Source organism: Saccoglossus kowalevskii, chromosome 4 (assembly GCF_978046115.1).
Source record: "Saccoglossus kowalevskii chromosome 4, keSacKowa6.1, whole genome shotgun sequence".
Lineage (NCBI taxonomy): Eukaryota > Metazoa > Hemichordata > Enteropneusta > Harrimaniidae > Saccoglossus > Saccoglossus kowalevskii.
In genome coordinates, this window is record NC_140644.1 from 33672195 (window position 1) to 33686785 (window position 14591).

At 31.8% G+C, this 14591-nt stretch overlaps 1 protein-coding gene across 3 annotated transcripts; it reads left to right on the forward strand.

The window, feature by feature from the left end:
• The first annotated feature begins 9514 nt into the window (after window positions 1-9514).
• Window positions 9515-14219, forward strand: LOC144350895 (mucin-5AC-like). 3 transcript variants are annotated; one of them, XM_085498619.1, is made up of 5 exons: window positions 9515-9642; window positions 10524-10850; window positions 12072-12398; window positions 13241-13294; window positions 13912-14219. In XM_085498619.1, the coding sequence occupies exons 1-5, from the start codon at window positions 9567-9569 to the stop codon at window positions 13914-13916; spliced, it is 789 nt and encodes a 262-aa protein (XP_085354745.1). In that variant the 5' UTR covers window positions 9515-9566; the 3' UTR covers window positions 13917-14219. The 3 variants fall into 3 exon arrangements, with proteins under 3 accessions (XP_085354745.1, XP_085354746.1, XP_085354747.1); XM_085498620.1 differs by having other exon boundaries at window positions 13244-13294; XM_085498621.1 differs by lacking the exon at window positions 13241-13294.
• Window positions 14220-14591: the final 372 nt, after the last annotated feature.

Consider the following 14591-nt stretch of genomic DNA (forward strand, 5'->3'; position numbering starts at 1 on the left):
ATAATTCTTATTGATCCAGCTCTCATGACGATATATCGTAGCAAATGTCATGATAAATCTCATTAATCCAGTTATCATGACAATATCATAATGACTATCACGTTAAATCTTATTAATCCAGCTATCATGGCGATATCATAACGACTATCATGATAATTCATATTAATCCAGATATTATGGCGATATCGTAACGACTAACATGATAAAGCTTATTAATACAGTTATCATGGCGATATCATAACGACTCTCATGATAATTCTTATTAATCCAGCTATCATGGCGATATCATAACGACTATCACGATAAATATTATTAATCCAGCTATCATCGCGATATCATAACGACTATCACAATAAATCTTATTAATGCAGTTATCATGGCGATATCATAACGACTATCATGATAAATCTCATTAATACAGTTATCATGGCGATATCATCCCGAATATCGTGATAAAACTCATTAATCCAGCTATTATGGCGATATCATAACGACTACCATGATAAATCTTATTAATGCAGATATCATGGCGAGATCATAACGACTATCACGATAAATCGTATTAATCAAGCTATCATAGCGATATCATAACGACTATCATGATAAATCTTATTAATCCAGTTATCATGACAATATCATAACTACTACCATGATAAATCTTATTAATCAAGCTCTCGCAGAGATTTCGTAACGACTATAATGATAAATCTTATTAATCCAGTTATCATGACAATATCATAACAACTATTATGGTAAATCTTATTAATCAAGCGAACATAGCGATATCGTAACGACAATCATGATAAATCTCATTAATCCAGCTGTGATGGCAATATCATAACGACTATCATGATAATTCTTATTAATCCAGCTATCATGGCAATATCATAACGAATATCATGATAAATCTTATTAATCCAGCTATCACGACGATATCGTTATGACTAACATGATAAATCTTATTAATCCACTTATCATGGCGATATCACAACGACTATCATGATAATTCTCATTAATCTAGATATCTTGGCAATATCAGAACAACTATTACGGTAAATCTTATTAATCAAGCTAACATAGCGATATCGTAACGACAATCATGATAAATCTCATTAATCCAGTTATTATGACAATATCATAACGATTATAATGATAAATCCTATTAATCCAGTTATCATGACAATATAATAACGACTATCACGATAAATCTTATTAATCAAGCTATCATAGCGATATCATAACGACTATCATGATAATTCTTATTAATCCAGCTGTCATGGCAATATCATAACGACCATCATGATAAATCATATTAATCCAGTTCTCATGGCGATATCATAACGACTATCATGATAATTCTTATTAATCCAGCTATCATGGCAATATCATAACGATTATCATGATAAATCGTATTAATCCAGCTATCACAACGATATCATAACGACTATCATGATAATTCTCATTAATCCAGCTATTATGGCGATACGTAACGACTAACATGATCAATCTCATTAATCCAGTTTTCATGACAATATCATAAGGACTATAATGATAAATCTCATTAATCCAGTTATCATGACAATATCATAACGACTATCATGATAAATTTTATTAATCAAGCTATCATAGCGATATCGTAATGACTATCATGATCAATCTCATTAATCCAGTTATCATGACAATATCAATAACTACTACCATGATAATTCGTATTAATCAAGCTATCACAGAGATATCGTAACGACTATAATGATAAATCTTATTAATCCAGTTATCATGACGATATCATAACAACTATTATGGTAAATCTTATTAATCAAGCGAACATAGCGATATCGTAACGACTATCATTATAAATCTTATTAATCCACTTATCATGGCGATATCACAACGACTATCGTGATAATTTTCATTAATCTAGATATCATGGCAATATCAGAACAGCTATTACAGTAAATCTTATTAATCAAGCTAACATAGCGATATCGTAACGACTATCATGATAAATCTCATTAATCCAGTTATTATGACAATATCATAACGACTATAATGATAAATCCTATTAATCCAGTTATCATGACAATATAATAACGACTATCACGATAAATCTTATTAATCAAGCTATCATAGCGATATCATAACGACTATCATGATAATTCTTATTAATCCAGCTGTCATGGCAATATCATAACGACTATCATGATAATTCTTATTAATCCAGCTATCATGGCAATATCATAACGATTATCATGATAAATCGTATTAATCCAGCTATCACAACGATATCATAACGACTATCATGATAATTCTCATTAATCCAGCTATTATGGCGATACGTAAAGACTAACATGATCAATCTCATTAATGATTAATGATAAATCATATTAATCCAGTTTTCATGGCGATATCATAACGACTATCATGATAATTCTTATTAATCCAGTTATCATGACGATATCATAACAACTATTATGGTAAATCTTATTAATCAAGCTAACATAGCGATATCGTAACGACAATCATGATGAATCTCATTAATCCAGCTATAATGGCGATATCATAACGACTATCACGATAAATCTTATTAATCAAGCTATCATGGCGATATCGTAACAACTATAATGATAAATCTCATTAATCCAGTTATCATGACAATATCATAACTACTACCATGATAAATCTTATTAATCAAGCTATCGCCGAGATATCGTAACGACTATAATGATAAATCTTATTAATCCAGTTATCATGACAATATCATAACAACTATTATGGTAAATCTTATTAATCAAGCAAACATAGCGATATCGTAACGACAATCATGATAAATCTCATTAATCCAGTTATTATGACAATATCATAACGACTATAATGATCAATCCTATTAATCCAGTTATCATGACAATATCATAACGACTATCACGATAATTCTTATTAATCCAGCTGTGATGGCAATATTATAACGACTATCATGATAAATCTGATTAATCAAGCTATCACGACGATATCGTAATGACTAACATGATCAATCTTATTAATCCAGTTATCATGACAATATAATAACGACTATTTCGTTAAATCTTATCAATCAAGCTATCATAGCGATATCATAACGACTATCATGATAATTCTTATTGATCCAGCTCTCATGACGATATATCGTAGCAAATGTCATGATAAATCTCATTAATCCAGTTATCATGACAATATCATAATGACTATCACGTTAAATCTTATTAATCCAGCTATCATGGCGATATCATAACGACTATCATGATAATTCATATTAATCCAGATATTATGGCGATATCGTAACGACTAACATGATAAAGCTTATTAATACAGTTATCATGGCGATATCATAACGACTCTCATGATAATTCTTATTAATCCAGCTATCATGGCGATATCATAACGACTATCACGATAAATATTATTAATCCAGCTATCATCGCGATATCATAACGACTATCACAATAAATCTTATTAATGCAGTTATCATGGCGATATCATAACGACTATCATGATAAATCTCATTAATACAGTTATCATGGCGATATCATCCCGAATATCGTGATAAAACTCATTAATCCAGCTATTATGGCGATATCATAACGACTACCATGATAAATCTTATTAATGCAGATATCATGGGGAGATCATAACGACTATTACGATAAATCGTATTAATCAAGCTATCATAGCGATATCATAACGACTATCATGATAAATCTTATTAATCCAGTTATCATGACAATATCATAACTACTACCATGATAAATCTTATTAATCAAGCTCTCGCAGAGATTTCGTAACGACTATAATGATAAATCTTATTAATCCAGTTATCATGACAATATCATAACAACTATTATGGTAAATCTTATTAATCAAGCGAACATAGTGATATCGTAACGACAATCATGATAATTCTTATTAATCCAGCTATCATGGCAATATCATAACGAATATCATGATAAATCTTATTAATCCAGCTATCACGACGATATCGTTATGACTAACATGATAAATCTTATTAATCCACTTATCATGGCGATATCACAACGACTATCATGATAATTCTCATTAATCTAGATATCTTGGCAATATCAGAACAACTATTACGGTAAATCTTATTAATCAAGCTAACATAGCGATATCGTAACGACAATCATGATAAATCTCATTAATCCAGTTATTATGACAATATCATAACGATTATAATGATAAATCTTATTAATCCAGTTATCATGACAATATAATAACGACTATCACGATAAATCTTATTAATCAAGCTATCATAGCGATATCATAACGACTATCATGATAATTCTTATTAATCCAGCTGTCATGGCAATATCATAACGACCATCATGATAAATCGTATTAATCCAGTTTTCATGGCGATATCATAACGACTATCATGATAATTCTTATTAATCCAGCTATCATGGCAATATCATAACGATTATCATGATAAATCGTATTAATCCAGCTATCACAACGATATCATAACGACTATCATGATAATTCTCATTAATCCAGCTATTATGGCGATACGTAACGACTAACATGATCAATCTCATTAATCCAGTTTTCATGACAATATCATAAGGACTATAATGATAAATCTCATTAATCCAGATATCATTGCGATATCATAACGACTATGACGATAAATCTTATTAATCAAGCTATCATAGCGATATCATAACGACTATCGTGATAATTCTTATTAATCCAGCTATCATGGCGATATCATAACGACTATCATGATAAATCTCATTAATCCAGTTATCATGACAATATCATAGCGACTATCATGATAAATTTTATTAATCAAGCTATCATAGCGATATCGTAATGACTATCATGATCAATCTCATTAATCCAGTTATCATGACAATATCAATAACTACTACCATGATAATTCGTATTAATCAAGCTAACATAGCGATATCGTAACGACTATCATGATAAATCTCATTAATCCAGTTATTATGACAATATCATAACGACTATAATGATAAATCCTATTAATCCAGTTATCATGACAATATAATAACGACTATCACGATAAATCTTATTAATCAAGCTATCATAGCGATATCATAACGACTATCATGATAATTCTTATTAATCCAGCTGCCATGGCAATATCATAACGACTATCATGATAAATCATATTAATCCAGTTTTCATGGCGATATCATAACGACTATCATGATAATTCTTATTAATCCAGTTATCATGACGATATCATAACAACTATTATGGTAAATCTTATTAATCAAGCTAACATAGCGATATCGTAACGACAATCATGATGAATCTCATTAATCCAGCTATAATGGCGATATCATAACGACTATCACGATAAATCTTATTAATCCAGCTATTATGGCGATATCATAACGACTATCATGATAAATCTGATTAATTCAGCTATTATGGCGATATCATAACGACTATCATGATAAATCTTATTAATCCAGTTATCATGGCAATATCATATCAACTATCATGATAATTCTTATTAATCCAGCTATTATGACGATATCCTAACGACTATCATGATAAATCTTATTAATCCAGTTATCATGCCGATATTATAACGACTATCATGATAATTCTTATTAATCCAGCTATCATGGCAATATCGTAACGACTAACATGATAAAGCTTATTAATACAGTTATCATGGCGATATCATAACGAATATCATGATAAATCTTATTAATCATGTTATCATGGCGATATCATAACGACTATCATGATAATTCTTATTAATCCAGCTATTATGGCGATACCGTAACGACTAACATGATCAATCTCATTAATCCAGTTTTCATGACAATATCATAAGGACTATAATGATAAATCTCATTAATCCAGCTATCATGGCGATATCATAACGACTATGACGATAAATCTTATTAATCAAGCTATCATAGCGATATCATAACGACTATCGTGATAATTCTTATTAATCCAGCTATCATGGCGATATCATAACGACTATCATGATAAATCTCATTAATCCAGTTATCATGACAATATCATAACGACTATCATGATAAATTTTATTAATCAAGCAATCATAGCGATATCGTAATGACTATCATGATCAATCTCATTAATCCAGTTATCATGACAATATCAATAACTACTACCATGATAATTCGTATTAATCAAGCTATCACAGAGATATCGTAACGACTATAATGATAAATCTTATTAATCCATTTATCATGACGATATCATAACAACTATTATGGTAAATCTTATTAATCAAGCGAACATAGCGATATCGTAACGACTATCATGATAAATCTTATTAATCCACTTATCATGGCGATATCACAACGACTATCGTGATAATTTTCATTAATCTAGATATCATGGCAATATCAGAACAACTATTACAGTAAATCTTATTAATCAAGCTAACATAGCGATATCGTAACGACAATCATGATAAATCTCATTAATCCAGTTATTATGACAATATCATAACGACTATAATGATAAATCCTATTAATCCAGTTATCATGACAATATAATAACGACTATCACTATAAATCTTATTAATCAAGCTATCATAGCGATATCATAACGACTATCATGATAATTCTTATTAATCCAGCTGTCATGGCAATATCATAACGACTATCATGATAAATCATATTAATCCAGTTTTCATGGCGATATCATAACGACTATCATGGTAAATCTTATTAATCAAGCTAACATAGCGATATCGTAACGACAATCATGATGAATCTCATTAATCCAGCTATAATGGCGATATCATAACGACTATCACGATAAATCTTATTAATCCAGCTATTATGGCGATATCATAACGACTATCATGATAAATCTGATTAATCCAGCTATTATGGCGATATCATAACGAATATCATGATAAATCTTATTAATCCAGTTATCATGGCAATATCATATCAACTATCATGATAATTCTTATTAATCCAGCTATTATGACGATATCCTAACGACTATCATGATAAATCTTATTAATCCAGTTATCATGCCGATATTATAACGACTATCGTGATAATTCTTATTAATCCAGTTATCATGACAATATCATAAGTACTATTATGGTAAAACTTATTAATCAAGCTAACATAGCGATATCGTAACGACAATCATGATAATCTCATTAATCCAGTTATTATGACAATATCATAACGAATATAATGATAAATCCTATTAATCAAGTTATCATGACAATATCATAACGACTATCACGATAAATCTATTAATCAAGCTATCATAGCAATATCATAACGACTATCATGATAATTCTTATTAATCCAGCTATCACGACGATATCGTAATGACTAACATGATAAATATTATTAATCCAGTTATCATGAAAATATCATAACGCCTATCACCTTAAATCTTATTAATCAAGTTATCATGGCGATATCATAACGACTATCATGATAATTCTTATTAATCCAGCTATTATGGCGATATCGTAACGACTAACATGATAAAGCTTATTAATACAGTTATCATGGCGATATCATAACGACTATCATGATAAATCTTATTAATCAAGTTATCATGGCGATATCATAACGACTATCATGATAATTCTTATTAATCCAGCTATTATGGCGATTTCGTAACGACTAACATGATAAAGCTTATTAATACAGTTATCATGGCGATATCATAACGACCATCATGATAATTCTTATTAATCCAGCTATTATGGCGATTTCGTAACGACTAACATGATAAAGCTTATTAATACAGTTATCATGGCGATATCATAACGACTATCATGATAATTCTTATTAACACAGCTATTATGGCGATTTCGTAACGACTAACATGATAAAGCTTATTAATACAGTTATCATGGCGATATCATAACGACTATCATGATAATTCTTATTAACACAGCTATCATGCCGATATCATAACGAATATCACGATAAATATTATTAATCCAGCTATCATCGCGATATCATAACGACTATCACGATAAATCTCATTAATACAGTTATCATGGCGATATCATAGCGAATATCGTGATAAATCTCATTAATCCAGTTATTATGGCGATATAATAACGACTATCATGATAAATCTTATTAATCCAGTTATCATGGCGATATCATAACGACTATCACGATAAATCATATTAATCCAGTTTTTATGGCGATATCATAACGACTATCATGATAATTCTTATTAATCCAGCTATCATGGCAATATCATAACGACTATCATGATAAATCTTATTAATCCAGCTATTTTGGCGTTATCATAACGACTAACATGATAATTCTTATTAATCCAGTTATCATGGCAATATCATAACAACTATCATGATTAATCTTATAAATCCAGCGAGCATAACGATATCGTAATGACTGTCATGGTTACTGATATTAATCAAGCTATCATGGCGATATCGTAATGACTATCGTGATAAATCTTATTTATCCTGCTATCATGACAATATCGTAACAACTATCGGATACATCGTATTTATCAAGATATCATGATAATCCAGCTCTCATGACGATATCGTAGCAACTATCATGATAAATCTTATTAATCCAGCTATAATGGCGCTATCATAATGACTATCATAATAAATCTTATTAATCAATTTATCATGGCGATATCATAACGACTGTCAAGATAAATCATATTAATCAAGCTATAATGACGATATTGTAACGAGTGTCATAATAAATCTTATTAATCTAGCTATCATAGCGATATCATAACGACTACATTGATAAATCCTATCAATGACGCTATCATGACGATATTGTAACGAGTATCATAATAAATCTTATTAATCCAGCTATCATGGCGATGTCATAAAGACTATCATGATAAATCTTATTAATCCGGCGACCATGGCGATATCATTACGACTGTCATGATAAATCTTATTAATCCAGCTATCACAATGATATCGTAATGACTATCATGATAAATCTTTTTAATCCAGCTATCATAACGATATCGTAATGACTATCATGATAAATCTTATTATTGCAGTTACCGTGACGATATAAATATCTTTTTTGGATTAATATTACCGGTAGAAGATCTTCCGTTGACTTGGGCGACATGCCAAGCTAACTTTCGGGTAATTGCAATAATTGCTTCAAATATATATTTAAAACAGTTCGAAGTGAGTCAATCAATCAAACAATCATGTGCCGTTAGAGGGCGCATGTCATCATAGGAATATAGCATTTCCAAGCAACAGAAAATACCGGCCACCTTGATCTATTTATTTCGATTGTCGATAAGAAGCTATCGAAATGAACAGACAATTCAAGAAACGTTAAATGCCTTGCCGAGTTCATTGTATCCTATAACCTTATTTTATAAATATGCAACCAATCGACATTTACAAATTTTAAGTATAAGTGAGCGATACAGGAATTACTTAGCGTAACAGATAGCCATGTTCTACGCCCTCAATTGAATAACTGTGACACGGCGTTTGTACACAGAACAGTTACAGCGTTAACTCTGACGAACAAAGTGTGTTGAACATGTTGGTCAAATCACGAATGCGTTCAAAATTGTTATTAGTATTATGCCAGCTTCTCGCGGCAGTCAACTGTGAAGGTCAGTATTGATGGTGTTCTTAATATCTTCTTGATTATATTGAATGTTTAGTTTAATAAGATATAACATTTTTCATTGAACAACCCTCTGTGAAAATGCGCGAGCTGATCAACCTAAGTAATTATCTTGACCAGACAGTATCACATTGAATACTGTTAAACCAAACAACAAGCAAAACGACACAGTTCCTCGATTTTAAGCTATAATATATATACGTATTAATTACCTTATTATATCTTGCATGCATGTTGGGCATTTATATTACGTCAAATCAACACATTTCTCAGTGTTTCGGTGTTTTGTTCAAGTATTTTTGGGGTCTTCGTATTCAAACAACTACTGAAAAAAACAGCTATGGTTGTCTGCTGGCATTCGACCTAGTAAATATTGGTGGAAATGCTCTCACAGATTTTTGTTTCAAAAACGTCATATAGATTTTGATTTGAACAAATTTTATCAATTTTGTGGTTTTACAAAATTGTTGCAGAAATTGACATTGTTAATTTTCAAGTATAATTTCCCACAAAAAATATGATATTCCTATAACCGATTACAATTGTAAGATATGAGAACTTGTTACCATAGAAACCAATATTGAATTGTTCACATATGATTTTTTTCTTACAACTCTTCCTAGGGGATTATAGCACGTTCTAAATCCTACATTAAACCAATAAATTCCCTTTTTGTCACTAGTTCTGAGCAGATATTTTTATAAGCAGAAATCTCCAGCTGGGAGAGGTATAATTTACTGACAATATAATTGCATGTGTTTTCTGGACAACAGCATATCAATTACCACATGATTAAATTGTAGCCAGGCACCTTATGAAGCCCACTGTACAAGACACTGTGGAACGAGAGTTTTTATCATCTTTCAGTTATACCAATAATCTCACAGACTGACCAATCTTCAGGATCGCTCTGTCCCGACGGAAAATGGACAGAATGGTTTGACATGAGTGATCCACAGTCGTCTCGATCAGGAGGCGACTACGAACTGCTGGCAGATATGATTGAGATGTACGGTGTTTGTGAAACTCCTACATATATTGAGTGCAAAGAAGTCGGCTCCCCTCTGTTTTACTACGAAATGCCTGACCAGACGAAAGTAACGTGTTTGCCGGACATAGGTTTGTTGTGCTTTAACAAGGACCAGAAATCAAAAGGGTGTGCCGACTACGAAGTACGTTTTTTCTGCCCGTGCTGTAAGTGTATGATTATGGTTAACTTTTCATGTGTTTCATTTTAGTATAGCAATACTAATTGACAGTTAAATCACTCAAGTTGCCACGCAGTATATTTAAATGGCGCATAAACAAACAAGTATTTCACATGCGTTGTACACATCAAATAAGACCCATCTCTAAAAACGCGCGGTGACGACTGTAATAGTTGTCATGCGTTTGTCGTAAGCGGCAATTTGCGTAGACGGCAATAAATAATCTTTGCATAATTGAAAACTGTTTCCGGTGTTATAACCATACCTGCCATCTAATCACCACAAAACATATACATTATTTTCATTTTATAAAAAAAAAGCTTGCTTAAAAGCCGAATATAGATGCCCGGAATCTATAACTTGACATTCTATTTGCGCGTCGAAATTTGGCGTATCAATGGCACCGGGGGGAGGGGTTGGTGGCCTCTAAAAAATGTTTGGGCGTCGCCCCCCCCCCCCCGAAATCACGCTAAAATCCTTTGTGTTATATTATGTTATTAATGTTAGCATAATTTGACTGTCATAATACAGGAAAAAGCGTTTCAGAGGGTATAGATTTAAAAAAATGGGGGGGGGGGTAGATCTTCCATAAAATGTCTCGTGCCACCGCCTCTGTAATAATACCTTGGCGCACACGAAGCACATAAAAAATGACTTGGATTCGAATCGATTTCGGTTTGTTGATCTATTTTAACAAATAATCAATGGTTAATTAATTTTGTTCGACAGTTTAAGCAGTTTTGTATTATACTACCTGAAGTAGGTACAAAAGAAACAACAGCAACAGATAGAACAGTAAGAGATGGTTATATGTCAGCAAATTTAATACAAGAATAATTTAAATTCTACAGTTTTAGCGGGCCTAATTGTCTATAAATCCGAGTCCCCGCCAATACTCAAAGATACTCTTCGCTTAAAACACAGATACAGAAGTAATGATATGAAATTGGGAAAGAATGTATTTGATTTAATTACATCTGCGATATATTGTCCTTATAAACGTTGCTGACAATATTGCAATATTGTGATCCATTATAACTACAAATTATTTAAACATCATTACTTTTCTACTCTTTCACAATAATATATTTTGCATCACTTTTTTTAGTAGAAAACAACACAATTATAAAACCAGAATAGTATGTGATTTACAGAATGTAACGATACACGATATAGCCCATGCAATGTGTTTGATACGTTGTTACAGCCGATGAAGATGTTGTCCCAGAGGTCCAGCCAGATGTCCAATTCTGTCCAGATGGCAAATGGACCGAATGGATTGACATGGAAAATCCAAATCCTAGCTTCTCGGGAGGAGACTATGAACTACTGGGAGAAATACTGGAATCAGTCGATATGTGTCTACACCCTACGGACATCGAATGCAGAGTTGTTGGTGCAGCGTCCCTTTACGACGAAAAAAGTGGACAGAGAAAAATCACTTGCAAACCCGATGTAGGTTTACTATGTTACAACAAGGACCAGAAGCCTCACCAATGTCACGATTATGAAGTCAGATTTTTCTGCCCATGCCGTAAGTATAATTATATATATAATTTAGGCTTATACTTTTTGAGAAATAAACAATAAAATGTTAGTCATCATATACATGTATAGATAGATTAATTGGGCGACAACATTAGCTATCGCAAATACCTCAATCCTCATTTTGCAGTTTTAACTTTGTCGTGAAATGCTATTTATGATTTCGAACAAATTGACAAATAACTTCAACAATTATACTCATTTTTCAGCTCGTTACGAAACATTGTGATTTTAAAACGACATGTCGATAATATTAAAAAAATACGTGAAATATTTAATGTGTTACAAGTTCCCAGGTTCTAGAATTTCATTTGAAATGATCCGTTGCGTCTCCGTTATTTAATAATTATATTTCAACTCGAATTGCGCAATCGACAATTGTTAATTATCGCTGTTCAATTGTTTTAAACGTTTGAATTATCATTGCCCAATATAATCTACAGAATTATATGTTGAACGATTATTGTTAAACGTTATTATGTATGCGTCTATTAGACCAACAGCATTCGCAGACAGTGAAACAGTGGGGAACCTCTCATATATCAATAACGGTTGTCTAAATTGAGCTAATAAAATATTTAATCAGAAGTAAACCAATACTGCCAACTGAGAAAACATGACTACAACGTGTCGAATTGATTGTATTGTAATACAACATGGTACCTATATAAAAATAATTTTACACGGTGTAGAACGTGTCAAAGACTGACCCCGCTGATAATACCTGTTTATATTCAAGTACCACCGTAATTGTAACGCGACATATAAATGAAAATCGAATGCACATTTAGTTACCCATACTAATATTACTGCGTTCTCTATTTTCTCAAGCAGTCACGCCGATTCAAAATTCAACTGAGGTTGAAGTTAAGAGTAAACCAACAGGTAAATGATAATTGTATTTGGGCCGAGGCATGTGTGTTTCACACTGTCACTGGGATAAGAGGAAATTGAACACAATCTATGCAGTGCCTTTCCTTTTTGATGAGGTTTAAACAACCAGAACTTATGTATGAAAATCAACTGACCGATAATAATTATAACCCATGTGAATCACATTGCATGTGTTTTACAAAGCCTAGTTAACGTCACAATGACATAATACCGGAAATTTAAACATCTAACATTAACTCGATACGTATAGAGCTGTAAGTTCGAACACAATTTTTCTCGTGAAAAACGATACCCTGACCTCGACCGAATTCATTTGTAGTGTCGTCGATAAAAACATTTTTGACGGAGACCCGACTGAAAACGAACATTTGTTTTATGCTGGTGGGTGTTCCGCTAATCTAGCAGCACCATATTTGACATTTCATAAAATAAAATAGTTATGAGTGGGGTTACAGTTCATTCGTCCGATGCATTTAATTTGCCGCAAATACATGAAAGGACATATGTTTGTGATAATGTCATTGATATTATCCGTAACGGGTTGCCTATATATTGTTGTTGCCTATCTATTTTGAGGTACTATTATACATTTTTTTCACTTATTCCAGATTAGAATGAACTGGTAGTAAAGACTCAACTTTCCCGTGAGCCAACGTATGTACCGTAGATGTTGAATTGCAGAACACAGCCATAATTATGCAAAATACTGCATAGCAGATTGTAAAAGTTGAGAAAAAATGCAAATAATTAGTGTAAGATTTATTACAATACAATAATATTGTATCTATTTTGTTTCATGGGTTTTGAAGACCACGTTTCAACAATATTACAATTAAAACTATATCATCTTTAACAAAGTCTTCTCTGTTACATATTATTCGACTGTATGTTAAAATAATAAAATTTGTTAAATGCATGTAGTAATTTTAGTATACGTTTCATATGACATAATCTGCCAGTGCAACGCTTTCAATTTTTCCACACAATGATCGGCGTTTGATAAACATACAAGACAGTTTCATGCGAATGATTAAGTTATAGATATTCGTTCACTGGCACATGGTATTATGTTTTGACATTTTATATTCAGACAGATCTTTAAGCATACTGTTAGCATGTCGGAACTCTGATACACGAGGAACTTATTTGAAACACAATTAACAAATTATATCACAAGTCATTATAAATGACTTAGTTCCTATTTGTATTATACATAATTTCGACATAACCGAATACCACTATTAAGGATATCGTTGCGATGTCAAGCATACACACCAAATATTGGGAA